Source organism: Pseudonaja textilis, chromosome 7 (genome assembly GCF_049901715.1).
Source record: "Pseudonaja textilis isolate UNSWEBS1 chromosome 7, rPseTex1.2, whole genome shotgun sequence".
In the NCBI taxonomy this organism is placed as follows: Eukaryota; Metazoa; Chordata; class Lepidosauria; order Squamata; family Elapidae; genus Pseudonaja; species Pseudonaja textilis.
In genome coordinates this window covers 52,898,984-52,926,519 of record NC_141996.1, presented here as the reverse complement: position 1 = coordinate 52,926,519, position 27,536 = coordinate 52,898,984, and the positions used below count along the sequence as shown (strand labels likewise).

Genomic DNA, 27,536 nt, shown 5'->3' with positions numbered 1-27,536 from the left:
GCAAAGAGTCTGTTGAACTTATCGATGACCGCTTCTGTTGTTGTTGCCCTCATGGTGCTTACCTCCAGCCAGTTGGAGTAGGCGTCTACGGTGATGAGGAATGTATGCCCCTTGGTTGGCCCGGCGAAGTCTATGTGTATTCGCGACCACGGTCCTCTGGGGGTTTCCCATTCCAGGACTGGTGCGGCGGGGGGGGGGGGCTGGATCTCGTCTCTTGGCATCTGTTGCACCCGGCGACCCATGTCTCGATTTGCTTGTCCATCCCTGGCCACCAAGTGTAACTTCTGGCCAGGGCTTTCATCTTGACAACCCCCGGGTGCCCCTCATGTAGCATTGCCAGCACTCTACCCTGTAGTGTCTCTGGTATAACTACCCGGTCTCCCCAGAGTATGCACCCCCTTTGTGTGAACAGCTCGGTTTGGCGGTTTCGGAAAGCTTTGAACTGTTCGCTGGCCTCATTTTCCGGCCACCCCCGCTCTACCCAGCTCAATACCCATGCCAGCCGTTTGTCTTTATTTGTTTCACGGGCAATGTCTGGCGTGGTTAAGAGCGGGCTGGGTAGAGTCTCTATTTGCAGGGTCGTTGTTGTGGGCGCTGGGTCGTCGTCTAGGTCTGGTAGTGGTGACCGGCTTAGTGCGTCTGCGTGTGGAATATTCTTGCCGGGCCGGTGTGACAGTTCATACGAGTAAGCGGCAAGGAACTCGGACCACCTCGTCATCCGGGGTGACAGGATGTTTGGGGTGGCCTTGTTCCCTGCGAGTATTCCAAGTAGGGGTTTGTGGTCCGTAATGATCGAAAAGGTCCTACCGTAAAGGTACTCGTGGAACCTTTTCACTCCGGCGACGATGGCGAGGGCTTCTTTGTCCAGCTGGCTGTAATTTCTTTCCAGTCTGGCCAGCGTTCTGGAGAAGAAGGCGATGGGTGCTTCCTTCCCATTGGGTAGGGTGTGGCTGAGGACTGCTCCGATGCCGAAGGGCGATGCATCGCATGTTACCGTAAGCGGCAGGGTCTCGCTATACTGGATTAGGACTGCGTCTGATGTTAGCAGGTTTTTTGTCTGTTGGAATGCAGTCTCCTCCCACTTCCCCCAGGTCCAGGTGGCTGCTTTATCGAGTAGCCAGTGCAGGGGTTCCGCCACAGTCGCCTTCTGGGGTAGGAAAACATTGTAAAAGTTAAGCAGTCCCAAGAATGCCTGTAGTTCCGCCTTGTTTGTTGGTGTGGGGGCTTCTTTGATGGCTCTGAGTTTCTTTCCGGTTGGGTGTATTCCGTGCCGGTCTAGGAGGTACCCCAGGAATTCGACCCTCTCGGTGTCGAGTTGGCATTTGTTTCTTTTGACTTTAAGGCCGGCGTCTTTGAATTTTTGCATCACTGCCCTTAAACGGGTTTCCAATTGCTCCTTGTTGGCGGCTGCGACCAGCACATCATCAAAATAGGGGACCACTCCTTTTATTCCCTGGAGGAGTCTTTCCATGAGGCTTTGGAAGACTCCTGGGGCGACGCTGACTCTGAATTGGAGTCGGTTGCATCGGAAGGCCCCCCGGTGCGTGACAATCGTTTGCGCTTTGGCTGTCTCAGCATCGACCGGCAGTTGCTGATAGGCTTGCGCCAGGTCGAGTTTTGCGAAGACCCGGCCACCCCCCAGTGAGTGCAGAAGGTGCTGTACTACTGGGACGGGGTAGGCGCTTTGCTGTAGCGCGTGATTGAGGGTGGCCTTATAGTCACCGCAGATTCTTATGGAGCCATCGGGTTTGATGGGGGTGACTATGGGCGTTTCCCAGTGGGCATGGTCGATTGGCTCTAAAACCCCTTGCACGACGAGCTTGTCTAGTTGCTCATCGATTTTCGGCTTGAGCGCGAATGGCACTCGCCGCGGCTTGAGGCGGATTGGGGCAATGTTAGGGTTAAGGTTGAAGGAGATAAGGGGCCCTCGGTACTTGTTTAGAGAGTCGTCGAAGACCTCCTGGCATTCCTTCACGAGCGTCGCTTCCCAGTCGGCCTCGTCTGTGTGGTGGATGCCCGTCATCTCTATTCCCAGCGGGGAGAACCATTGTAAACCGAGCAAGCTGGGGCGGTCTTTGTCCACGACTGTGAGTGGCAATACCTCGGTGTGGTTTTTGAAGGTGACTTTGAAATGTCCGATGCTGGCCACAGGGATGTGGTTTCCCTGGTAGTCCTTCAGGATTAGTTTCTGGTCATCTAGCTCATTGCGGCAGATGGTTGGTACTAGGCGCTTGATTGTGCGCCAAGAGACCATGGAGAGGTAGGACCCAGAGTCCACTTCCATCTTGCAGGGCTGGTCCTCGATGCTCACCTCCACGTGTACCTTTCGGGCGTCCATGGTCGATGAGTGGCCGATGACGACCGTCTGGTGGGTTTCTTCGCACCGCTGTGCTTCACTGAGTCATCTGCTGCGGCCGTCGCGGCTCCACCAGCTCTCAGTTTGGCGGTCTCGGTGCCTGGGGGGGGTGCTGTCTCGTCGTCGGGGGCTGTTGCCTCGTCGTTGCGGGCTGTAGTTTTTCTTGTTCTGGCACACCTTGGCAATGTGCCCCCGCTTCTCGCAATGCCGGCAGATGGCATCGAGGAAGCGGCATTTGGAACGGGGGTGATCGCCACCGCAGCCGGCGCAATGGAATCCCGACTTACGTCCCTTTCGGTCCCGCCGGTCGCGCTCGGCCTGCAGCCGATGGATCTCCTCTTCCTCATCCTCGGTGTCGGATTGGGGGTCGATGTCGCCATGATGTGTGGTTGTTTCTCGGTGGCTGGCTTCTCCGGGCTTCGCTGGTGCCAGGGTCGCTTCGTTGTTAGTGGCCGTTCGGTTGTGTTCGCTTGCCGCATCCGGGCTGCTGATTGGCGGGTGGCCTCGGGGCAGTTGCCTCGGCGAGAGCGTCGGCAAGGGAGATGTCGCCCTTGGCCATCAGCCAGCTCTGCAGCACGGGGTCTCTGAGTCTGAGGACGACTCGGTCACGTAGCGCCTCGTCCAGGTTGGCGAAACCGCATAGACCTCCTAGGTTCCGTAGCTGGGCCACGAAGTCGCCTATGGTTTCGCTCTCGCGCTGATCTCGCCGGTAGAAATCGTGCCTACGGATGAGTATGGGCACAGCAGGGGCATAATGGCGGCGCAAGATGGGCTCGAGGTCAGCCCAGTCCATTTCTTTTACATCGGCGGGCTTGGCCAGCGCCTTGGCCATCTTGAATACCACGGGGCCACAGTGCGTTAGGAACACGGCCCGTTTCCTCTGCCCGTTGGCGTCTTTGAGATTACTGCATTCCAGGAACATCTGGAAGCGATCGGTGTACGATTCCCAGTCCTCGGTGGCTGGGTTGAACGGAGCGGGTGGCGGGGTGCTGCTGGCCATCTTGTGGGTTGTTGCGCACCGTTTGCCACGTGCTGGTTGGGTTCTCACCTCACGATCCCACCCTCGTCACCAGTGTTAGATTGGTGGATCGGGTCACATAAGAGGCGAGACGCGATAGTGAACATTCAACTCTTTATTATAGCTTGAGAACAAGGAATGCAAAGGCTTGAGAGCCGCTTGGCTTTATACAGCCGGCCGGCGGCTCGGCGGCCAATGGCAGCGCTTTGAATCTCCCGCGATCAGCTCGGCCAATCACGGTAGATTCTTAGCGCTCCAATCACAAGAGTTCAGTAAGCCAATCAGGTTGCGGTCCGGGTGGACCAATCGGAATGCGAGTCTACAAGAATGCTAATACAGAACAGTATCCACTTAGTTTTATGAGGTAAAAAATAAATTCAAGAAAGTTTAAAGTTTAAAGAAAAATCCAAACCATAGGCTCCTTAGCAATAGGAGTAAATATAGACCTTGCTCAACAGATATCTCCAAATCCATCCTTAACTATTCCCCTAGAGAAAAAAAAAAAGGTTCTTCAAAAACATTGCTTTTGAAGATACCCACAAAAGATGAAAAGCTATCCCAACCCCTCAATAGGGATACTTAACCTCTGTTGACAATTATTGATGAATCTCTTGGGTTACAAAGATATTCGCCACCACCATTGTATAGACTATGTAAATATGTAGCCCTCCAAACATCGATGTTCTTCATCAAGATACAATTTAGTAATTTAGTAATCAATTACATTCTTATTTAATTTAATTCCAAGAGCAGAATTTTTTCTAAAAAGTCTGAAGCATAGAGCATTTTTTTAATCCATCACTCATGATATTCTATGTTAATGTAATTTTCTTCACCATTGGTTTCTGTCTATTTGAAGTCAATGGTCTAGTAAATGAGAGTGTGAAGAAATACTAAGATAACTCTTATTTAAATGATTTGTTTGGTCTCCCCTCCAATCATAAAAAGAGACAGTTACAAGTGAATTTCCTATCTCCATAGTAGATGAGGCCAGTCAGTTCCATTTTTCAGGGAGAAATTGATTCCATAAAAGAGAGTAAAGTACACTTGGGCCTCAAAGTGTTTTAACAGATGAGCAAAGTTTTGAAGAGGGGTGCAGTAGAGAATAAACACAACTCTCATTTTATTGCTCACCTTAACCCTTACCCTGTCACCTTCATCTTATATGGAGGAAGCAAGGCATACATTGCATGTAAGTTATAGCCTACCACCTCAACTGTCCTTGCTACTCCACATTTTGTATTTAACAATGTACGTGTACATAGGTCTAATATTTCTGATCACATTCTGCCCTAATTACTCTTGCAGTGAAGAAGCCTGATTTATTGCTTATTTCAAGTGCTCCATTTCCAATAGCTATTACTTAGTCCATAAATTTATAACTTTGGCTTGAAATAACAATCTTATGATAGGACTGCAACCCACTCTAGTTATGACATTATGCTAGTTTGAACTAAAAAAAATTAAAGCCAACCTTTCAATTTTGCCTCAGCAGAAATCATGCCAGGATTGACAGAGAGAACTAAAGGTTGCTTTTGTTATAATGCATCATTTACTCAACTGAGCTGTGAAAGTGCAAATCGGTCACTCCCATATCTGTCTATCACACCCTGTCCCCCTCCACTTCATTCTTCATTCCCTAGAAATTATAAGCATGTACAACAGTTATGGCTTTATTGGAATTAGTGTGGTTGATCTTAACACATTTTCCAAAGTGGAATCCTACCTCCAGGCAGAAACTTTGGCTGATTCCTCTTAATATTTCTTATAATTAATGAAACAACATTGCCAATTCCTTTAGGCTTAATTGTTCATTTTCAAGAAAATACAAGTATAATCTCAAGCATAAACAAACAAACCAAACCAAATAAATAAATAAATAAAGACCAGAAATGTACTGTTGCCAAGTGGACAAAGTGCAAAGCTAATCATGGTGGGGATTTCCAACATCTCCTTCCCCTTTTTGTTTTCTTCCAGAGCCACATTTCAGGAAGTGCTGCTGCCACAATGTCTCTAAGAGCTCTGGACAGAATTACATTTTCCCATCATAGTAGAATTGGAAGGGTGAAAATGTGATTTTTCAGCAAAAATGTGATTTCTAAGAGATAAAAGATTGAATGATTGCAATTAATGAGTTTCTGCATGTTTCTTTGGTTTTAATATATTATCTAGAAAGACTATTTAAATGAATTGGCCTGTAAACAAATATCAATAAGGCAAGAAACATGTGTGTCCATGTGTGCATGGGTGATAGTCCAAAAATCAAGATTCCTCTTGAGCTTACTTAAAGATCTATAAACTTTAAAGTCTGTTTTCCAAAACTAATTTTAAAAGCTCCTCTGTTTTTCTGTATAACAACAAGCCATCGTGTACATTTTTATGCTCTTTGGGGTCAGGATAGGAGGATGAAATTGATTGTTTTTCTTTAGGCAAGAGTTGGAGCAGGTCTATTTGCCCAATTGCACCAAGCTCTGATCTACCACATTTTATTCACTGCTACACAGAAATGGGAGGTAAGTGGAGGCTATCAATTGTGAGTGGTTGTATTTTTACTGATTTATTGTTTTCTGTTCTAACTCCAAGTCTTATGGAATTTGATGGTCCCTAAGTTCATACATTAATAAATGAGCAAGCAAGCAAGTTTCCTTTCAATACTGTCAGTGATGAAAAACCCTATACTCAGGGGTGGGATTCAAAAATCCCAGCAACCGGTTCGCTGCCCAGTTGCTGGGTGGGCATCACCATGGTAGGCGTGGTCTACTGGAAGGAGGGCTGTTTTTTGCCTTCCCAAGGGTCCAGAGGCTTCGCCCGGGCCTCTGGGAGCGTGAAAATAGCCACCCTTGGGCTCTGGAGGCCCTCTGGAAGCTAGAAACAGACCCATTTCTGAACTTCCGGAAGGCCTGTTTCCCCCTCTCCCAGAGCCTCTGTGTGGACCCTTCATCAAAAATGGGCTGCGTGGAGACTCCTGAGAGGGGTGGGGTGGGTGGTGCCAGCCGATTGGTTCAAATACTGGTTTGGTGAATCAGATGCAAATTTAACATCCAGTTCGCCCGAACCAGTCCGAACCAGTAGAATCTCACCCCTGCCTATATTTTTAAATCCTATGGGTGGCTATTTGTGAAAGAATGACATTCCTCACATGTTCACACAACATATTTTTCTCCTAATCTAGGTGTAGTTATTTTTTTAAAAAAAACCCATTCACAGAGTTGACTTCTGAGTACCAACTGATCTCTGGTTTCATTTTGTTGCCCCAAAGTGTAACAGTCTAAATTAGTTTATCAATGTTGATAAATAGTTGATGCAGAAAAATAAAATGCATTGATTCTGCCCTATCACAATTTCATTGCAGTGCTGATCAGACAGTTAAAAGCCAAAATAGCTGGAAAAGATGATTAAGCAACACATAGACTTGAAACCAGAAATATTTTTGTTGGGTACAATGCCAGAAGGATATGATAAAGGGACTGTATATCTAATTTGCATGTATTGAGAGCTGCAAGGATTGTATTTGCACAATATTGGAAAAATGAGAACACCCCATCAGATGAGGATATAATTTAGAAAATACTAGACTGTGCAGAGATGTATAGATTGACATTAAAAATAAAGGATAAAGAAGACAAAAATATTATTTAACATGGAAGATTTTACAACTGATTCGAGATAAGTGGTAGAAATTAGGTGAAGAAAGATTATTGTTATGTAAGAATTAAATCAAAGAGGGTTGATAATTATAAACATGTTGATATAACTAACAGAACTATAAATAAGCTAATATAAAGAAATTTAGTTAAAATTATTTTGTTACACTATCATTATTGTTACTAATATAGATAGATAGATGATAGATAGATATAGATATTTCTGTTTGTTTTTTCCTTTGCTTTTTCGTTAATGATATGCCCTGACAATACACTCTATTCAAAATGTTTATGAATAAAAATAAAACATATACATGGAAAAAAAAACCAAAATTGCTGATTACATTTTGGAAACCTATTGTAGTAGCCTGGACTTTTTTTTTTTATTGCTATGATGTAACATCTCTTCTGCTTTTACTGTAAATGAGTCAAGAACTTTGCATTCTGTACGATTCAATAGATATACAGCAATGTTAAAACACCAGCATTTACCACGTTACCACATTCACTTCAGTGTGTTCAATTAAGAACATATTTCATAATTTTGGAAGACTGCATGTTCCCATAGTATGTAAGATGAGCTAACAGTTACTTTAGCTTTCAGTTCCTAGATTTATTTTTAGGCAGTTTGGCCAAAAGAAAAAAAGATGTTTTTTCAGTGTCAGCTAAGAGTGTCTTCTCCAATTCTTGTTAGAATAGATGTGTGCTTAGTTGTCATGGGAACCTAACTTGTAGACTTTGCCTATGACATAATTGGAAATGAGCCATTCTTAATAGTTTGTAGGTCCATATTTACTAAGTACAGTATAGCCCACAAAAGAAAAGGACAAAACAGCTTGTTTTTCAAAGCTCCACAGCATGGCAAAAAGAAACAATTATCTTTCTCATCTCCAGCCTTTCTTTCTCCCAGCTTTTCATTATAGGGATGAACAACTTACCAGCCTTCACGTGGCTAGCAGTCCGCTTCCCAATATTGTCATTACATTAAAGATACTGGTAGTTAGTTGTATGTTAGCTGTGCAGTATCACAACATCTAGGCCATTGATGTTACTTTCTCCTGCATTTTTATAGCTACTACAATGTCAGTTTGCTCAGGGAATGACAAAATTGTGGATATTTTTCTATCTCCATTAATTATTGAACTAAGCTGGTTGCATTGAAGGTAATTATATTAAGTATATACCTCAATCTAAGCACAGTATTATAACCAAAATGACCAACGACATTGGGAAAGGTTGTAGTGAATTGATATATATCATATTTTGCTCATTGGAAAGCCTACTTCCTTTAAAAAACATCTTGCATCTTTAAAAAACAACTGGCATTACTCCATATAAAGGAACAACACCAACAACTACTGGACTACCCCAAACTGGGGAAAATATTTGTATAGCACAACAAAAAGAAGAGAGGGGTAGTGTTATATATCAAGGAGACGATTTCGGCTAAGCAAATTTATAAAGATGATTTCGGCTAAGCAAATTTATAAAGGGAAGGATTTTGATCGTGGAAATAATATTAAATCAAAAGTGGGTCAGATTAATAGAAAAACATGCCCTGAATGGGAGACAAGAACAATCTTACAATTTTACAAAAAATTACAAAATATCATCTGTGGTATAGAAGACTTCAACGCAATAATAGATAAAAAACTAGACTATAAAAGCAATAAAAGTAAAGAAAGAAATGAGAAGAACATTACCTAGAACATTTTTTAAAACAGTAGATGAGCTAAATGTCTAAGGTATATGGAGAGAGAGAAATTGGGAAAAACCAATATACATATTATTCAAATAGACCCAAATCATGGTCTAAAATTGACATGGTATGGATGTGTGATGTGAGAATCTCCTAATCTGCATGTTATTTCAAGTCCTTTGCATTATACAGAAGCTAAATTTTAGAAGAAAATTTATTAGAAACTATGAAATAAAAGGATAGAATTAAATTCCCCCTTCCTATCACATAACTGAAAATTCACCTTAAGATTTGCTTTAAAAAAAACTGAGTTTGCAGGCTATATTGCATTTCCCATGCTTAATATCTAGCAAGAAATAAACTATAAGAAAAATCTAAATGTTGATTTACAAGTTTCTACCAGTTTTTAACCTATCACATGTCTTGGTATATGAATAAAAAAAGTCACTATTTAAAAAATGGCTCCTTCAATATGTTCATGGAAAAATGAAGCATCATGCAGAAAAGCCTAGATGTTACTTGAATGGGATTGCTAGTAAAATGAGCATGTTCTGCATGACGCTTCATTTCTATTCTTAAGATTCAAAAAGATGAAGACTGATAAAATGAAATACAAGATGCGTCTGCCATTAGAAAGCACGAGTGGAAAACTTCCCAAATTTTCCATAGCTGTATTTTGATGTATATTTTACCAGCAAGTCCTCTTTTCTTGGGCAATGTTTATAAATTTAGAAAAAGTTCATGTAACTTAGAATTATTGCTTTAAAGAACAAGTCAAAGCTATCCTGGAAGCAAGAACTTTAGTTCTCCAATTTAAAAATACATTGAATGAAAATGATGTTATGGATTTAGCAATGTTTTCAGTTACCCACTTTTATGATGTTAAAATTCTGCATCTATTCTAAAATCTAAATTTGTAACTGTATTTATACTGGAATTATCAGGCAAATATACTTTGTCTTGTTTAGAGATTTACCAATGAATTGTTTAAGATGAAGTTAAGTAACAACTTTGAAACACAAATAACTACATAATTACTGGCCCTTGTTCAAGGTGTTTTAATAAAAGTCAATGTTTTTTAAACTTCATTTTGTTACATGTTTTCCAGTGAAGCTTTTTGCTTTTGCAGTAAAAATAGCTGCTATATATCTGTTTTCTAATTGCAGAAAAGAAATCAGGTTTTTTTCTTCCAAAAATAGAATTCTTATTTTAATCAGGATAATTCATTATAAGTGAATGAAAGGGGTGGAAAAGGGACAACTGAAAGAATTTTATATATATATACATATACATATATATAAAAATTGTTTTTAAAAGGACATGCATAGAAGTGATTTTCCATTAATAAATATAGTTCAGCAACATTGCTATTTTCAGTTACAACATCACTCAAATGAGACTTTATGACCCAAAGTGAACAATTAGCTTCTTGCCATAAAAGTTCAGGTGTTTGTCAGCCTTAAACAGTCTTCTGTGACAGGGCACTTGGCATGTGCTTATTTTATACAAATTCCCTTAAAAAATTAAAATCTTCCAAGATGCTGTAAAAGCTGCTCTTTTGAATTAAAACACATTGTTCCACTTCAGATGTTTACATGATTTTAAATTACAATATACAATATTTATTAAATAGGAGCTTTTCACTGCCAGAGAAACATATGAACATGCTTAAGCATACACACCACACATAAATATACAGATTTTTTTGAAATGGTATATTTTTTCTGTCTTTGTATGGAATCTCTGCCATTGCTCCTTTTGGTTTCAAGATGTGTATGATGAAACATACACAACTATAAAAGAATGCCCTTTGTAAATTTATATGGCACATACATTAAATAAAACATACCTAGCCTTTTCTCCCTCAATAAAACAAATGATGATATGTAATGTCTGCAATATTGTTAACAGTAAAATGGAAAGGGGTTTAATGCTTGAAATTCCAATAGGTTTGGCTTGGGTCTCACCCTTACTTATTTAGAAGTTGACATAATTGAACCCTGAGCCCCAGAGCATTTTGCTATCTTCAGGTTTAGTCAGGAACTGGGTTGACCTCTGGAAGGACTGCTGAAAAGGCTGGATACATAAGTTCTTTTTCTGCCTGAAACTGAATCCACTTCTTCCCCCAATTATGAAAACACTTCTTTTAGGAGTTCAACAGTGTACTACTCCAAACAGCCAGAAGATAAATCCAGTGACTGATGTAGAAGGTCCCAATTCACAGATTCATACGTTTTTGCATCCAAAGCTCACAAGACTGCAGTGCTCAGTCTTCAGTATCTGGCTGTACTCCTAGCATTGCATGGAGTTCCTCTGCTGTATATCCCAACAGATTTTGTAGATCACATACAAAACGGTATACATAACGTTTGCCTGAAGTTTTGTGAATAATGTTCTTATCATAATAATAACGCAGGCCACGGCTCAACTTCTCATAGTTCATTTTGGGCTTGTTTTTTCTTCTGCCCCACCTTCTTGCAACCTGAGGTAAAAAGAAAGAAAGAAAACAATTCAATGTAGTTATTTAGGTACAATTTTAAAATTGTATTAAAGCTCTATTTTAAAAGCAGCAGAATCATTAGTCTTCTTTCACGTGCCATGAATCTCAATCATTAACAGAGACACAAGTCCAACCATAAGTCTCAGTTGTATCCAACAAGAAAATTCAATTACACTATATAATTGGGTCCAATTAAACTTCAGTTGTAATATTCAGTACCAATATAAATTTAGCTACTGAGCAACTACTTAATGTTACTGGAGCCTCAAAGTCTACATCTCAAAAAAGAGCACAATTTCCATGCTGTTTAGTACATCTTCAGAACAGATCATCCTTTCAGAGAATATGAAGTTCCATAATTTGAGAGTTTGTATCTAAAGTTATACAGATGGTCCTTGACTTACTGCCACAATTGGGACCAAAACTTTCCACACTAAGTGATACAGTCAACTGAGTCACACCTGATTTTATTATCTTTTTTGCTATGTTAATTGAATAGCAGCTGTTCAATGAATCACATAGTCATTAAGCAACCAGCTTCCCCCATTGTCTTTGCTTATCAAAAGCCTCCTGGGAAGGTTGCACATGACAACCATGTGACCATGGGATGCTGCAACCATCATAAATACATGCTGGTTGCCAAATCCCCAAATTTTGATCATGTGATTGTGGGGATGCTGCAATGGTAGTTAAGTGTGGGTACTGGTTGCAAGTAACTTTTGTCAGAGTTACCCTACTTCGAATGGCCATTAAGCAAAAGATAGTATGTTTAGAACCATTTGTAAACTATTCTGTTTACAATGTAATTAATGAGAGGCTCGCCTGTACAATTCCATATTAATATATGAAACTGAAGCTTTAATCATATATCATTGCTTGTGAATGAGATGTTTCAAGTGGCCCTTGTCTTTCTGGTGGCTCTGTGCAATTAGTTTACACCCTGCCTTTTCTTTGGGAGCTTCAAAGTGGCTTAATTAAGGATCTTCATTCATTTGATCAGAACAGCAAATCTATAAGGTAAGTTGGACAGAGACTGAGAAAGATATATCTCTATCTAGAAATATAGAGACTGCCCTGAAATTCCACAGTGAGTTTTCAAGGCCAAGAATAGACTGAAAACTCAGTTTCCTAATCCTAGTTTGATATATACTACAGCTACACCCTGCTGGCTGCTATAAACTTCCATTTATTTTTAATAATGGATGACTTGAATTACTAACCTCATCTGGATCTGCAAGTTTAAACTCCCAACCATCTCCAGTCCAGCTAATGAATGCCTGACAAGATTTGTCAGTCAGAAGTTCTAGAAGAAACTGCCATAGCTGTATGGGTCCACTACCTATCAATATCAAAATAAATGGTTAAAGTATACATACAGAAAGACACAAGAATTCATAAGAATATCAGATAAGTTAGTTTTCAAGATTTAAATATTGACAATACGATTCTTTTAAAAACCTTTTTGGTTGAAAGATCAACCAGACACCAAAATCTATATTAGAAAAAGTTGGTAAATGATAGGGATTTATTACAACAGTTGAGGCTTTTTAAAAAAAAAAGAAAATCCAGAAGAGTTGTCTGAATTAATCTTTTTCTCTCTTAAAATGTTACATTTTAGAACAGGTTCAACTTCAACTGAATCAAATTTATTTGAAAAATAAAATTACAGGACATTGCAATGCTGTGGAACTATGGCTTTATATCAAAATAATAACTTCAGATTAAGAAGAGAGGCCTGAATAAGAGTCCTAGCATACACAATTTTCATTTGAACCATTAGTAAAACAAGGAGGCCTAGAGACAAAAGAGGGGGAAAGGAAATATTTTACTTGCCTGTAAATCCTGCTAGTATTGCTGCCGGAATAACTGGTTTCCCTTGCTCTACAGGGTCACTCCTTTCTTGAATATAGTCTTTAAAGGACATTGTGGGTTTGTTCAGACACAAGGACTGGCTGCAGTCATCTTCAAAGCTGTCATAAGATGGGACCCGCTGAACATCTACTAGGGAGGACTGACTATTCCAAGACTGTAGCAATGAATCTGAGCTTTCGTAACTTTCGGTGCCACTGTCATTTGAATCATGCTCTCTAGGTTTACCTGGACAAAAGGAGAAAATTTCATGAATAGAGATTTCCTTAAATCTGAACAACTATTTTACCTGAAGTTGAATTTTAAAATATTGTTCTTATTTAACATGCAAATAATTGAACTAGGAGTGCTAAAATTAAGAATAAACCCTGAAATTCCATTATACTTTAATTTTACAAATATATTTGATTATGCTAATTAGAACAGATATAGTAAAATATATCTTCAGAGATGTTTAAATGCCTTCCAGGTTACTGTAGCTTTGTCTATATGTAATCAGTAAAATTATAAAATTAGAGTCAAGACTAGCTCTATGAAATCCATTAAATCACTTTTATGATTAAGTCATAAACAAAGAAGTGGGCTATTAAAACAAAAATAAGCAATCTCATATTTGAATATATAACTGCTCATAAACATAAGAAAATAGACATCTTACTTGTATTATCCAACACCAAGTTCAGATTATTTCTTGTGAAATCCTGATTCACTGAGCAGTAGTTCACATTGACAGTCTCTAATTGTGCTTTAGGAAACATCTGAAATTCTTGTTTTAGATTAACAAGGTTTGGCCCAATTGTCGTCTGACATACATCTCCCAGAATTCTGGTTTTTGGGAAACTTAGCGTTTTTGGATAGCTGGGTACTTGAGTGCAATACTGCACTTGTTCAACATTAGTGCCTAAAAAAAAACAACCCACAAACCTGTGGTTAGAAATCCCTTAACTTCTGTAATAGTACCTACCATCCTATTAAACAACTTTGAGGACTGTCCTGAATAAAATATAGTGACAATCTATTAATAAATGCCACAATTATTCATATTATCACTAAACAAAGCATAATCTTTATACTTTTTTGAAAGAGGGAACCAGCTGAAATACAATGATAATATGACTCTGTCTCCTACTAGTATAACTATGGTACTGCACTTCCATGTGTACAATTGCTTTTATATACTTAAAGCATCTAGTAGTTCAACTTGAGTGAGTTAAGTATAGTGTTAAGTGATTTTAGTGATTCTAAACTTTTAGCAAAGCAAAATTGAATATACCATACGTATTTAATATATTTATTCCGTATTCACAAAGACATGAAGTAATAGCTAATTCTTAAAGTCAATTGATATCATTGATCAAACTCAAACACTTTATATTTTATACTGTATGGAGTATTTGTGAAAATGAAGTACATATATCTGACCACTAACATCACATAAGATTTCAAATATCAACTTCTGGTTTGAAACAGAAGCTATTTCTGCCCTATCCCTGTTTTTCAAGTTTCTAGCCCGTATTTTAGTATTTTGAACTTTATCCATGTTTTTCTCTATGTCCATTTCTTTCTTTCTCTGACATGCCCACAACAAAAACAAAACAAAACAAAAAACTCGGAAACACTTTTTGTAGTTTAAATGCACCAGTCTACAATCAGTTGTTGTTGCTGTTGTTCAGTACAGATATTGAACAAGAAACTTTATTTACATTAAACAGCAAATTGCGCCCCTCTAATTTTGATACTACGGTTATTGAAAATAATTTACCTAAAGAGTTGTTGTTGACCCAATGTGGAGATGAAGTAAGGTGAGAATTTTCCACGTATTGATCTTGTGGCTTCTCTTCATTGTCTGAAAAAAACCCCGCAAAGATGTCTAAATATACACCTAAATAGGAGAATTTGCTTTGACAATGTGTGATACCGTATATGAGTTATAGCATTTTCACCAAATTGTATTTTATGGCAAAATTACCTGCCATTTTGAAAATTAATGTGTTGGAACTTAAAAAGGCTTTAACTGATCACAGTTCAGTCCAACTTATACCTCTAAAAATAAAACATGTAATTTTATATTATGTATTTTATCTATTTTATTGTAAGCTGTACAGTCACATACAGTATAAATATATAAATTAGGGTTAAATCAGTGAGATATATGTATTTTTTACAGTTTCAGTATTACTCTGATTATCCTTTCTTTCAATAATGTAAAACAATCTCTCCTTTCCTTCAAGATGTCACAACAATAGCAATCTTTATACTTAATTGAGAAATGTTGACTGGTCCAAAGTCACAATGTGAGTTTCTCTGGGTAAGGCTGCTTTTTACTGGATCAGCTCTATCTGCTTCCAAGTATGTTTATAGCCAAGACCACATATTTTTGGTTTTGGCTTAACATAGTATATGAATCCATCTAAAATCAATTCTAATCTATGTCTTCAGCTTAATCAAAACAAGAACTCCCATGTTAAGATAACCTCAAATAGTACAGGAAGCAAGCACTCTAGTTCCTTTAGATCAGGGGTGTCAAACTGGCGGCCTGTAGGCCGGCATGTGCAGGCCATGTCCACCCCAGCTCCGCAAATGGAATGCTTTAGATGATAAATAAATGGCAAGTTAGAATTTACTTTGAAGTTTTACAAGTGTTTTCTCAATGTTGCCACAACTTGTGTATTCTGCATATTCAGCTATCACTTCAATTTAGCTTATTCACCTTTTATCATCTGGTCCAAATGTTCCCAGAGGATGTCACCAACATAATCAGGTGCTAGTTCCAAAAAATGTTCCTTTCCCAGATTGCATAAGTCTTGGCCATTCATAGCAAATCTCTCAAAGTTCACATTCACTAAACTAAATTCATTGATGGCCCAGAGAAGCCACTGACATACATGATGTTGTGTCCAAAGCCAGGGATCTGCAGAAAGGAAGAAAACAAATTACTTTATCAAGATTCCCCCCACAAGGAAAGCTATAGTAGCATACCCTAACATATAATAGCTACTATCCCTTTTTACTACCACCTGAATCCACCACACATTTTTGGAGTTAAAGCTCTTAATATTTAACTCAGTTTACAACTGCAGGTATATAGAATACAATTTTAAGCAAATTCATATGAACATCACCATTATTGTGATGAATATATTTGGAAGTAATGGTTTAATAAATGAGAATTGTACGTTAAATTTTTATTATATTAGGATGAGGAAAAAGATACAACAATCAATTAGCCTAATCCATATTAGAAAGGAAGGAAGGAAAACCCTCCACTTACTGTTTGGAATGCCTAATCTGTGCTGTTCTTTTGTGAAGCCACTGAAAGTTGCATTTAAGGCCTGACTCATTACAGCCTTACTACATGGAGTTAAGAGTGGCAATTCAGAAGAGCTTGATTCTGAAAAACAAAGGAATTATAATGTTGAACATAACAAGAACAAAGAGAATATAATCTGCAGAAAAAGAAGAAATGTTGTATGAATGTCTAACATCAAATAAATCTAGTCAGTAGTATAGCTTCTGAACTGTCAATATTTCAATTCTGGAAAATGTTGGAAATCTTAGCTAGAATTCTTAATATAAGATCCGTAATAGTTTCTACTTTATTCCTGGCCACTATTAAGGCTACATAATGATTACAAAGATGTGTGCACAATCAAATTATTTTTTATATAAACATTTCTAAAATATGAACTTTTGCAATGACTTTTGATAATTGGGATATTGATTCCTCTATAATTTCTTGTGTAAATGACTTTGAATTCTTTAATTAGCATGACAAATTGCTTATAAAAACAGGCTTTACCAAAAGAAATAGAATCAAGCCCGGTTGGCACTTCCTGAAGTGTCTGATCTTCATTTAGTGGTGGATAGAATCCAGTAAACAAAGCACCTTCAAAGCTATCAAATGCATGTTGGCGCTGAAACATAGAAAACATCAATGTGAGTATCTTATTACATCCACAGCAAATTTAATATATTATGACAAAGCAAATGTGGCATTCTAATTTGGAGCAATGCCCCAGACGACCTAGTGCACAATACAGGGGTCCTCTTGGACTCATGGCTCTTGCTAGAAGAGCAGGTGGCAGCAATGGCCAGAAGTGCCTCTGCTCACTTTAAGGTGGTGTGTCACTTGCAGCTCTTCCTGGATCAGGAGGCTTTGTTCACAGTCACTCATGCCCTTGTGATCTCTCTCATGCACTGTTGCAATGTGTTCTATACAGGGTTTCTTTGAAGAATATTTGGAAGATTCAACTGCTACGTAGTTAGTAATGTGCATATTTGACACATTTAACATCGATCTTCCCGAAATGCACTGGTTATCAAATCAATGTGCTGGTTATCACTTTTAAAGTCCTTCATGGCTTGAGGCCAGATTATCTTAGGGAACATCTTCTCCCAGTCATTTCTACCTGTCCAGTTTGGTCAGGCAGTTTGAAAATGTTGCAGGTCCCATCAGCTAAAAAATGTCAGTGGATAAAAACTGCCTTAGCACCTGCCCTCTAAAATAATCTTTTCTTCAGAGGTCAGGATGACTCCGACAATATTGACTACTCACACTTGGTTGTGTGCCTGGACTCTTATAATTGTTGTAAATTATTATGTTTTATGATGCATGCCACCAGAATTACACATTGAGATGGATGGCGATAGAAATCAAATAAATCAAATAATAAATAAAACTGTTATCATCTCCAACTCAGAACTGAAAATCTCTTGGATACATGTTCTAAAATGTTAGTGCAACTCATAGGTCACTGAGGAAGAATTTGGATACTTTCATTCTATGCAATTGAGTCATTTCTAAAAAAAAAAAACTTTATCTCCATAATATCAACTACAAAGTTTTTAAGAATTTTTTTCTGAAATATACAGATCTAGAAACTTGAAAAGCTCCTTTGATACATTTTTGACTCAGTTATTCAGGCCTTTTGGTACTACTTAAAGACTTGCATTTCTTCTATGCGCCAGTACTTCTATTAAACACATTAAACTTGCATTAAATGCCTTTAAAGGACTGCCTGGCACCATATATAGTTAGAAGGATGAACCATGTGTTATGTTAATTGTCTGATTCAGTTACAAATGTTAAAAAACTTAGTTCAGCAGAGGTTTCTCAAACTGCATAAGAACTTTCCATGATTGTGCCAAATATCTCATCAGTAATACATACAATAGTTAAGGCAACAAACCTGTTTTTTTAGGGGCAATAAAGTATGGCCAGAGTCCTATAGGTTAATAGGTTTTTCAAATAGCCTGATCCTAAGACATCCAGAGTCACTGGGAGTTGAGTGACATGCAGGTTTGATAAACAAATAAATAAATGCAAGAAACTCTGGAGCAATGTATGCCTGAAGCAGCCCAGTTTGCATATCAAAATGCAATTTACATCTCATTGTGATTATATTATATTAATCTATATTATTTTATAAATCACTTATCAAATTGATGGGGGTAGCAGTACCACCAAGTATTTTAATATTAATGCAGCAAAAGTTTCTATTGAGTTATTATAGAATTTATATACTGTTTAAATGAGCGACCCAAAGAGCTATGTAAAATTTAGTCAAAGTGTTTCAGTCTAGAATAATGAAACTATACCTACAGATTTTACAAGTTACAAAGTTCAACATCAAGAACTTAAGCAATTTGCTGTATAATTGAAATGGTTAGAAAGTTAGTTAGCTGGCATAGTAATGACAAATTCTTTCAGTGTTACTAGATAAAAAGATCTGAGTCATCACTAATATTTAGAGGAAAGGCCAAACACTTTCAACATAATCTGGAAACTCCTCTGTTTTGTGTAAATAAATGATCCCTTACACTGAGTCACTGGAAAAAATGGGTAACACTCTGTAAGATCAAAAGGGATACTGTACTTCAAAAGTTTTCTGCATGTTTAAAACATGAAATTAAACAGTAAAATGAGCAAGTTTAAAATTTCGATAGTTTAAATCCAACCAACTATAATAAAATATTATGTCCAAATCTTAAAAGTACTCAGAAAAGCTCCACTTTGATGGGCCTGTCCCCCTCAAGGCCAATGGCCTACAAAATGCTTTACAAACAGCTCTGTCAATAAGTGACATCGTCCAAGTTAATAAGAATTTATCAAAAGTGTTACATTATGATTTATCTTTTTAAGTAAGTGAACAAATAGCCCCACACTTACTATTAAGCCAATGAATAAGTAACTACTTTCTAGTACATATTCTGTAAAACATTCTTTGAAGAATTTTGAATTTGAGGCAATACTGACACAAGGGCTTTCAATATAATTAATTGTATTATATAATTAATTATATTTAATTGATTTTAAAAGGTTATGTTACAATGTCAAAGCAAGCAAAAAGATATGAATTTGATATTTTAAAAATATGTAAAAATTGTATAGAAGTAATATCAAGACCATTAAATGTTATATTAACGGCACTGATATTGCAATAAAGATTGACAGTGATATGAAAATAATTTTAGTTATATCAATGGCATATTAGATATCTTTTGTAGAGATGACCAGAGAAGAGTTAATTGCTAACTGAGATGATTCCTTACTACTTTTGTTCTCTTTTTTAAAAATGTAATTAGCATTAAAATGACACTGTAGATTTGTGTAACTTCTTAATTCAGTAACAGTAATAACTCAGTAAAAACATTAATTATTGCTGACATAGCATTACATAGGATCTCCTAATTTGTACATTAAATTGATATGCTTTGCCCAGTGTTAACCTGAGTATTACTAAACATATCTGTTTTTCCTTCACGGCTTACCTTGAACAATTCTCTATATACATTGCAAACAGGTGCTACTTGATCCATGTTTTTAATTCCAAATTCACTCATCTAAAAGTAGAAAAAAAATACAAAAATATTGGTTTATAAATGAAATAAAAATAATAACTCATGGTTATATCCAAATAATGCATTTATTGCAGCTCACAAAAATATACAAACATGATAATTCTTTCATTTTGAGGTGGTGAAGCCAATTTTCTTATATACAATACACACATGTAGTCAAACTACCATTAACTGTAAATGGACCTTTAAAATAAAGGATGAACAAGACAAATCACTTTCATATAGCGCATTGTAGAATTACTTTTGAAAGTGAAAATAATTCTCTTCAATACTAATGTATAAGGCTTGGCTGTTTTAATTTACAATGAAGAATATTTTATTTTTATATTATTTTTTTAATATTTTAAAAAAAATTTAATACAATCATTTCATCTTCTAATATAAGCATCTTCTAAAACAACATCCTTGTTAAACAATAATCAAAATTACAACATCCTTTTCAATGAAAATTATTTTAATACAGTAGGAAAAATCATAAACAAATGTAGGTCAAAGGTTTGAGGTCCCCCCTCCTTATCGCTACCCCTAGGCAAAATTCTTAGGACAGTGGTCCTCAACCCTTTTGGCTCCACAGATCAGCAGTGGTAATGTTTGGGAGGGAGGAGGAAGAGGGGATGATTTAGCGCACACATGCACTCACCCATCACTTTCACGGCCAAGTTCCCAATGGGCAGTGGTCCAGTGCCAGTCTGCTGCCCAAGAGTTGGGGACCCATGCTTTAGGATACTCATGCCTGGCATCAAGATATGAATCTATTTTTTTTTGATACAGGTAGTCCTTGACTTACAATAAGTCATCTAGTGACCATTCAAAGTTATAGCAGCATTTAAAAATGTGACATGACAAATTTTCACACTTATAACTGTTGCAGCATCCCCATGGTCATGTAACCAAAATTTGGATGCTTGGCATCTACCCTGTATTTATGACAACTAGTTTCCTAGGGTCCTTTGATCACCATTTGTGACCTTGGAGAAGCCAGATTCACTTAACTTTGTTGCTAACTTCACTGCTTATGTCCAGAAATGTTGTAAAATGGGGCAAAACTGAGTTAACAACTGTCTTACTTTGCAACAGAAATTTTGGGTTCAATTATGGTTGTAAGTCAAGGACTATTTGCATTGTTATAGATCCTTTAAAAAATAATAGGTTCACAATCAGAACCCCGTCCCCAGGACAGTAAAAGGAAATGATAGTATACTGTATTTAATGCTGCCAAATGAGACATACAATTTAAAAAAATTAAATCTCTTAAAACTATAGTTGATGGAGTTAAGGTAAAATCTGAATACCTATATTCAGTGTAAGAATATACTGAATGAAAAGGTCATAAGTCATTGGAGCGGGTTGGGGGTAGTTCAGTTTGACACAATGGACACATATTTTATCACAATGCTCTGTTGTTTTAGGTTAACTCTTTGGTATCAGATTTGGGCAATATCAGTTTGATTGTGTTACTCTTAAATCCCATCAGTATCCCATAAATTTTAGTTTAATTTATATAAAAAGAATGCAAAAGTTGTTGGGGAGACTGGTGAAACTATAATTAAAATATTTTGACAACGAAAGCTAAGCTGGTTTGAAGTTATTACTATTGTTTATACATACATATTTACATGATTAGAAACAATCAAAATAATATTTAACATGAAGATTGCCTTGCTCAAACATAAAAGAAGTTCTAATTATATGGAATATTTAAAAATCCATTATATTGGATTAAAATGCAATTTTTTTCAGGTAGGTATATCTCATTCTAATAAAAATACCACTGCCATTATTTCTTTCTATATATTTATAAGTATCTATAGTACAGTTCTTTCTCCTCCTCCTTCTAAATGTTTGGCCTCAAATATTTAGGGTAGTTTAACATTTTGAACTTCAGCAGCCATATAAGTATAATATGATCTAAACCTATTAAAAAAACCTGTATACTCAGCATTGACTGTATCTTTGTACAACAACACAGAATACAAATCTCTGTTGGTTATATAATTATCTGATCCCATCACCATCACAATAACCCCAGCATTAATATTTTGGAGACACAGTTCTGGAAAGAATGATTTCCTAACAATAGCTTGGATATCTTCAAATACATGAACACCTAACTATACAACAAGCTTTCAGTTACTGTAGTTTGGTAATGCCCATTAATAAGCTGCAGGGCATGAATAAGATTTCCAAGTATGGATTATATTTGTTTGACACACACACACAAAAACAGGATTAAACAGAATCATCTGCTATTCAACATTTTCCATTATGACACAGGAGACCTATTTTAATCCCATTAATTAAGGATGCAATAAAGAATTATGTGACAATTTATGACTAAAAAAGAGGGCAGATCGTGAAAAACAAACTAACGAAAAAGAAAAAAGCATGGAAAAAGAAAATGTATCAAATACCAGTTGGAAATTATTTATTGCACAGAAACCCATGTGCTTACCAGTTTTAGTTGCCATGAAATTAGGGTTACCATATCTGGACTGAAAATCTCTGGATGGCCACCAGATGGGAGTAAAGAGTTTCTCAGATTTGTTACAGCCCAGATCTGGCAGCCCATAGCAGCTTGCTTATACTAAATAGTCAAACTTGCAAGTAAACAACATAAAATTCAGTTATGCGCAAGTGATCTCACCTTGAATAAGTATTAATTAACAAATGCTTGTACTATAATTTCAGATTAACTTCCTCATTAGCATAAACAGGTATTTGAACTCAAGTTGTGTTTATTTGAGAAACCCTATCAGATTATATATCACAGATCAAAAGGAATTTAAATACTGGAAATTCAGTAATGATTTTACTGATAATTCAATACTTTAATACTTTCCAATACAACACTCCAACTTGCTACATTTTAAGGCTTAATCCATAATTACACAATATAAGCGTGAATATGCAACTTTGCTTTGCAACCAACAGCCTACGCACCTATTATAGGTTTGAGAGATAGGCACTAAAGTTGCATCTTAAGAAATTCAACAGTTCTGCCTCCTTAACACAAAAACAAACACAAAAACAAACTTCTAAACTGATTTAATGCCCTGTAATGTCTACATATGACACTTTTGGGAAAGGGAACATATGAGCAAATGACTAATATAAAATTTTTCAAAAGCCCCCTAATTAAAACTTAACAATATTTATTAGATTGATAAAAACGGTGAATTTTTTATCAACATTTTTTTTCACCTCCAATCTACATTTTTAAAAAAATATTAAACCGAACATTGGTGAAAAAAACCCCCAACACATTGTAGTTGCCTTTCTGGGTCATAATTTAATGAGAAATCATCCAACTATTGTTTGACAGTGAGCCTCTATTTAAGCAAGGGGGAAAAAAAACTTGGCAAAACAATTGCATGGGAAATCCAATGCGCACCTCTCCTTTATCTATAAGAATTGTTCATATAGCTTTTTAAAGTGGTATCCTAATAATTCCTCTTTTAAAGAATTTCATATTCAGTTACGGACAAACCGGGCGATCTAAGGCATTCTCCCCAAACAAGCTTTCGGTCGTTCAGCAAATATGTCGTACGGATCTAGAAAAACCATAAAACCGAAACAAAAATCCCTACGTTTTCACCGGGGATTTATCCACACAACATGAAGCCACACACACTAAATGGAGCAGCTTCTCCCACCGTCATTCAGGTACGTTTGCAACACAATTCCATCGGGTCTGGAGTTGATGGCCGAGGGTGATGGGAGTTGTAATCCAATGCGGATGGCGGGCACCAGATTATGTTACCACCAGCCTCTGGCCCACGCATTTTCAGGGAATGGCAAAAGTGTATATCAGCCCCCGAGCAGGAAGCCTGGATGGAACGAGAGCGCGTCCTGGGCAAAAGGGGCAGGCGGAGTCCGCTTGTTCCCTCATGCCTTCCTCCCCACCCGGCCGGAGGCTCGTCCGCGCGTCCCAAACGCCCCTGCCTCCCTCGGTCTCCTCTTGGACTCGGCGGCCCGTTTCCTCCCTTTCTCACCTGGGCGCCGCCGAACCGAAATCCCAAGAGGCGCGCGGTCCCGTCACTACCGCGCCGCCGAAATCCGTCCCAGTCTCCTTCGTGGGACTCCTAAATATCCCTGCGCGTCAACCGAAAACACGCATCCGGAAAACAACACCCCACGAAGCGCGGTTATCTCAACCGGTTGAACGGAGCGGAGGAAGCCTCGTCGTAGCAAACCGCGTCGCCGGAAGAAGAGGAAAGGCTCCTGCCTAGGGCACAAGGCAGCGTGCTGGTGACGGAGCGCACGTCAGCTTCGGCAGGCTTGGCTGGCGGCCCGCGAACGAATGCGTCGCCCTGACCCGTGTTGGGCTAGCCTGCTCTTGACAGGACGAGGGAGGGAGGGAGGGAGGCGGAGGCGGTTAGGCCAAGCCCAGCCAGCCTCCTCCCACCCGAGAGCGGGAAGACATTCCGCTTCCTTCGGGGAGGTAGATGGAGCCTCGGAGGCTGGCGTCGCCCCACGAGTGCCCGCCAGATGTGTAGAACCGGAACGCCGATTTCCTTAGCCGGCACAGCGAGGCAGTTTTGCGCCTGGAATGGCGGGAGCGATAGTTGAATACATCTGGAAGAAACCTGCTTATGGGTACCTTAGAAAAATCTGCCAACTTCGTACAGAGGGATGGATTAAGCTCTCTTTTCTATACCGTATGGCTGTATGGTTTACCCAATTGGGTGTACATGCAGGTTGTCCTCGATTTGCAACAGTTTGTTTTGTGACCTTTCAAAGTTACAATGGCACACTTTTTTTTCAAAGTTATGACCTTTGCAGCATCCCTATGATCATGTTTTCAGAATTCATATACTTGGCAATTGGCTCATATTTATGACTTGCTGTGTCCCACGGTCACCTTTCGCAATGTTCTGACAAGCGAAGTCAATGGGAAAGCCAGAGTCACTTAACAACATTACTAACTTATCAACGGCCGTGATTCACTTAACAAATGTGGCAAGAAAGGTTGTAAAATGGGCCAAAACTCACTTCCCAAATGTCTTGCTTAACAACAGAAATTTGGGGCTCAATTGTGATTGTAAGTCAAGGACTACCTGTATAAATTCACTGGTTCAGGAACTAGCTTAGCCCAGTAGTCTAAACTAGATTATCATATAGTTAGTGTGTTGTGTGAACCCAAATATTGTGATTTGTAAATTGTGCTTAATGACTTCGCATGTTATACAAATCCAAACAAACTTTCAGAGTTCTAATGAACTTTATGTAAGCCTTGCAGGATCAGATCAAAATGTTTAGTGGCCATACGTATGATGAGTAGAATGGATAATGAAGGAAGAAACTGTTGTGATTACACTAGGGAATTTTGATTATCGGGCCAATTAAAAATATGAGTAAATACATAAATCAGCCATCTATTACTTGTAGTAGATTAAAACACTACTTGTGTTATAAAGTACTTCCTCAGGCTCTCTTTGAAATTCCTAACATTTACTTTCGTGACACTTTCAAGAACTAAAAAGTTACATTTGCAAAAGCCATGTTAATTCCTGTTCAACAAACATTATTCTTCCATGTATTTCATTTCATTTTGAGTAATATTTTCCAACCATTTACCCATAGCAGATATTATATTATCCAGCCTTTAATTACCTGGACCCAGCTTAAATCCTTTTTGAAAATTAACATGTTTTATATGATAGAATTGTACATTTAAGTTTTAAAACTCTGGAGATTTGTTCATGTACGTTTTATCAATAAGACCCAACATTTGGTTTCTGCATTTAATGATGGATAATTTGTCCACAAGGTAGATAACAGTAATGTCTAGCACACATACTTAATTTTGAAGCAAGTTTGCCCTGCTTCACTCATCCTCTGGTTATATGATGCTTGATAGTTTCCCAGCAGTTCTCAGATAATACATAATGATTTGTCCAGACCATCTGATAATTTCTTTTGGTCCTGGAAAGTTAAAATAAAGAAGCATTTCCTGATCAAATTATATCAGTTTTAGTCTTTAGTCCTGTTTCTTCCTTCTGATCTCAACATTTATATTTGTTTTTACTGGAGAAGATTGAACCAGACTACAAATGGAGTAGCTCTGGTTTTCCTTTGTTACTGATAGCATTTCACTTTCTTCACTGAGAAACTTGTATACTGATTCTTTTCTTCTGTTGCATATACCTAAAGAAGCCTGTCTTGTTATCCTTAGCATCTAGTTGCAGACTGTGGCAGCATAACTATGAGAAGAATATGCTAAGGAGCAGAACTATGTGAAATCATAGTCTTTGAATTTGGTTTAATTATCCATAGCTTTGTAAAGTTTATTTTATAATACGTATTTATAAGATTGGACTAATAATCTTATCATTTCTTGAGTGTGTATAGGTAATATATATGAATGTGTATGTCTGCTTTACTGGATCATTGTACTACTACTTGCTAGCTATATTTCTATATTTTAATACAATGATTCTATATTTGATATGACTGCCATGCATCCGGACTCAAGAAAAATCACTCATGTGGAATTAAATATTTACTCTTTCTAAAATTATAGGAACTTGGGGAGAGGAGAGACCTTGCTTTGAGAGTCTAAAATGTCACTGCATGTAAGCAATAGAGAAACATATTGTCCATATTTCTTCTACAATTACATATGACTGGAAGGGATCTCGGAGGTCTTGTATCTGACCCCCTTGCCCAAAGCAGGAGACCTTATACCATCCCGGGAAAAATGATTGTCCAATTTTTCTTTAAAAACCTCTAGCAATGGAGCACCTACAACTCCAGGAGGCAAGCTTTTCCATTGATTAATTGTTCTGTCTATCATGAAATTTCTTCTTAGTTCCAGGTTGAATTTCTTTTTAATGAACTTCCACCCATTGCTTCTTGTTCTGCACTAGATGCTTTGGAGAATAAGTCAATTCCCTTTTCTCTGTGACAGCCTGTCAAGTCAGCTTGACTAAAGTCTGCTATCGTGTCACTCATAGTCCTTTTCTTCATTAATCTAGGCATACCCACTTCATGCAGTCGTTCATCCTATGGTTTAGCTTCCAGACCTCTTATTCTTCTTCCGCTTGTCTGCATTTTTTTAGAATGTCAACATTTTTGTGTGTGATCGTGACTATGGTGGATGCAGTATTCCAAGTGTGATCTTATCTGTGCAAAATAAAATGGTACTATCACTTCTTGTGATCTTGATGCTATCCCTTTGTTGATGCACCCTAGGAGTGCATTGGATTTTTTGGTAGCTGCAGCCACTGCTGACTCATTTTAAGTGATATTCCACTAGGACACCTAGATCCCTCAACAATTACTACTGTTAAGCCAGGTATATCTTATTATATACCTATGCATTTGTTTTTTCCTGCCTAAGTATAGGACCTTACTTTTCATGCTCCTGAACTGCATCTTCTCTGATGGGGCCTGATGCTCAAGTCTGTCAAGATCTTTCTGAATCTTGAGTCTACCTTCCAAAGTGTTAGCAATTACCTTCCTGCTTGTCATTGTCTGCAAATCTAATGATGCAAATCTTCTGTCCCTTACTAGTTCATTTATGAAGATGTTAAAGAGTATTGGGCCCAAGACAGAATCTTAAGGAATCCCACTGCATGCTTTCTTAC

The 27,536-nt window shown here is 38.0% G+C and overlaps 1 protein-coding gene across 1 annotated transcript; it reads right to left on the bottom strand.

The window, feature by feature from the left end:
- Positions 1–9,760: 9,760 nt before the first annotated feature.
- On the bottom strand, positions 9,761–24,354 carry ETS2 (ETS proto-oncogene 2, transcription factor). The gene is made up of 10 exons (XM_087937645.1): positions 23,940–24,354; positions 19,858–19,929; positions 16,886–17,000; positions 16,358–16,477; positions 15,797–15,997; positions 14,849–14,932; positions 13,745–13,987; positions 13,047–13,314; positions 12,438–12,552; positions 9,761–11,199 (listed from the first exon to the last, which is right to left on the bottom strand). The coding sequence occupies exons 2-10, from the start codon at positions 19,927–19,929 to the stop codon at positions 10,984–10,986; spliced, it is 1,434 nt and encodes a 477-aa protein (XP_087793771.1). The 5' UTR covers positions 23,940–24,354; the 3' UTR covers positions 9,761–10,983.
- Positions 24,355–27,536: the final 3,182 nt, after the last annotated feature.

What these genes read in the sequence shown, in the direction of transcription:
- ETS2 (XM_087937645.1), bottom strand. Translation starts at nt 19,929, where the DNA reads ATGAGTGAATTTGGAATTAAAAACATGGATCAAGTAGCACCTGTTTGC. An exon ending in TATATAGAGAATTGTTCAAG is followed by an intron (nt 17,001 to 19,857) that starts GTAAGCCGTGAA and finishes TCTATGTTTCAG; the next exon opens with CGCCAACATGCATTTGATAG. An exon ending in AACTTGCAGATCCAGATGAG is followed by an intron (nt 11,200 to 12,437) that starts GTTAGTAATTCA and finishes TTTTTACCTCAG; the next exon opens with GTTGCAAGAAGGTGGGGCAG.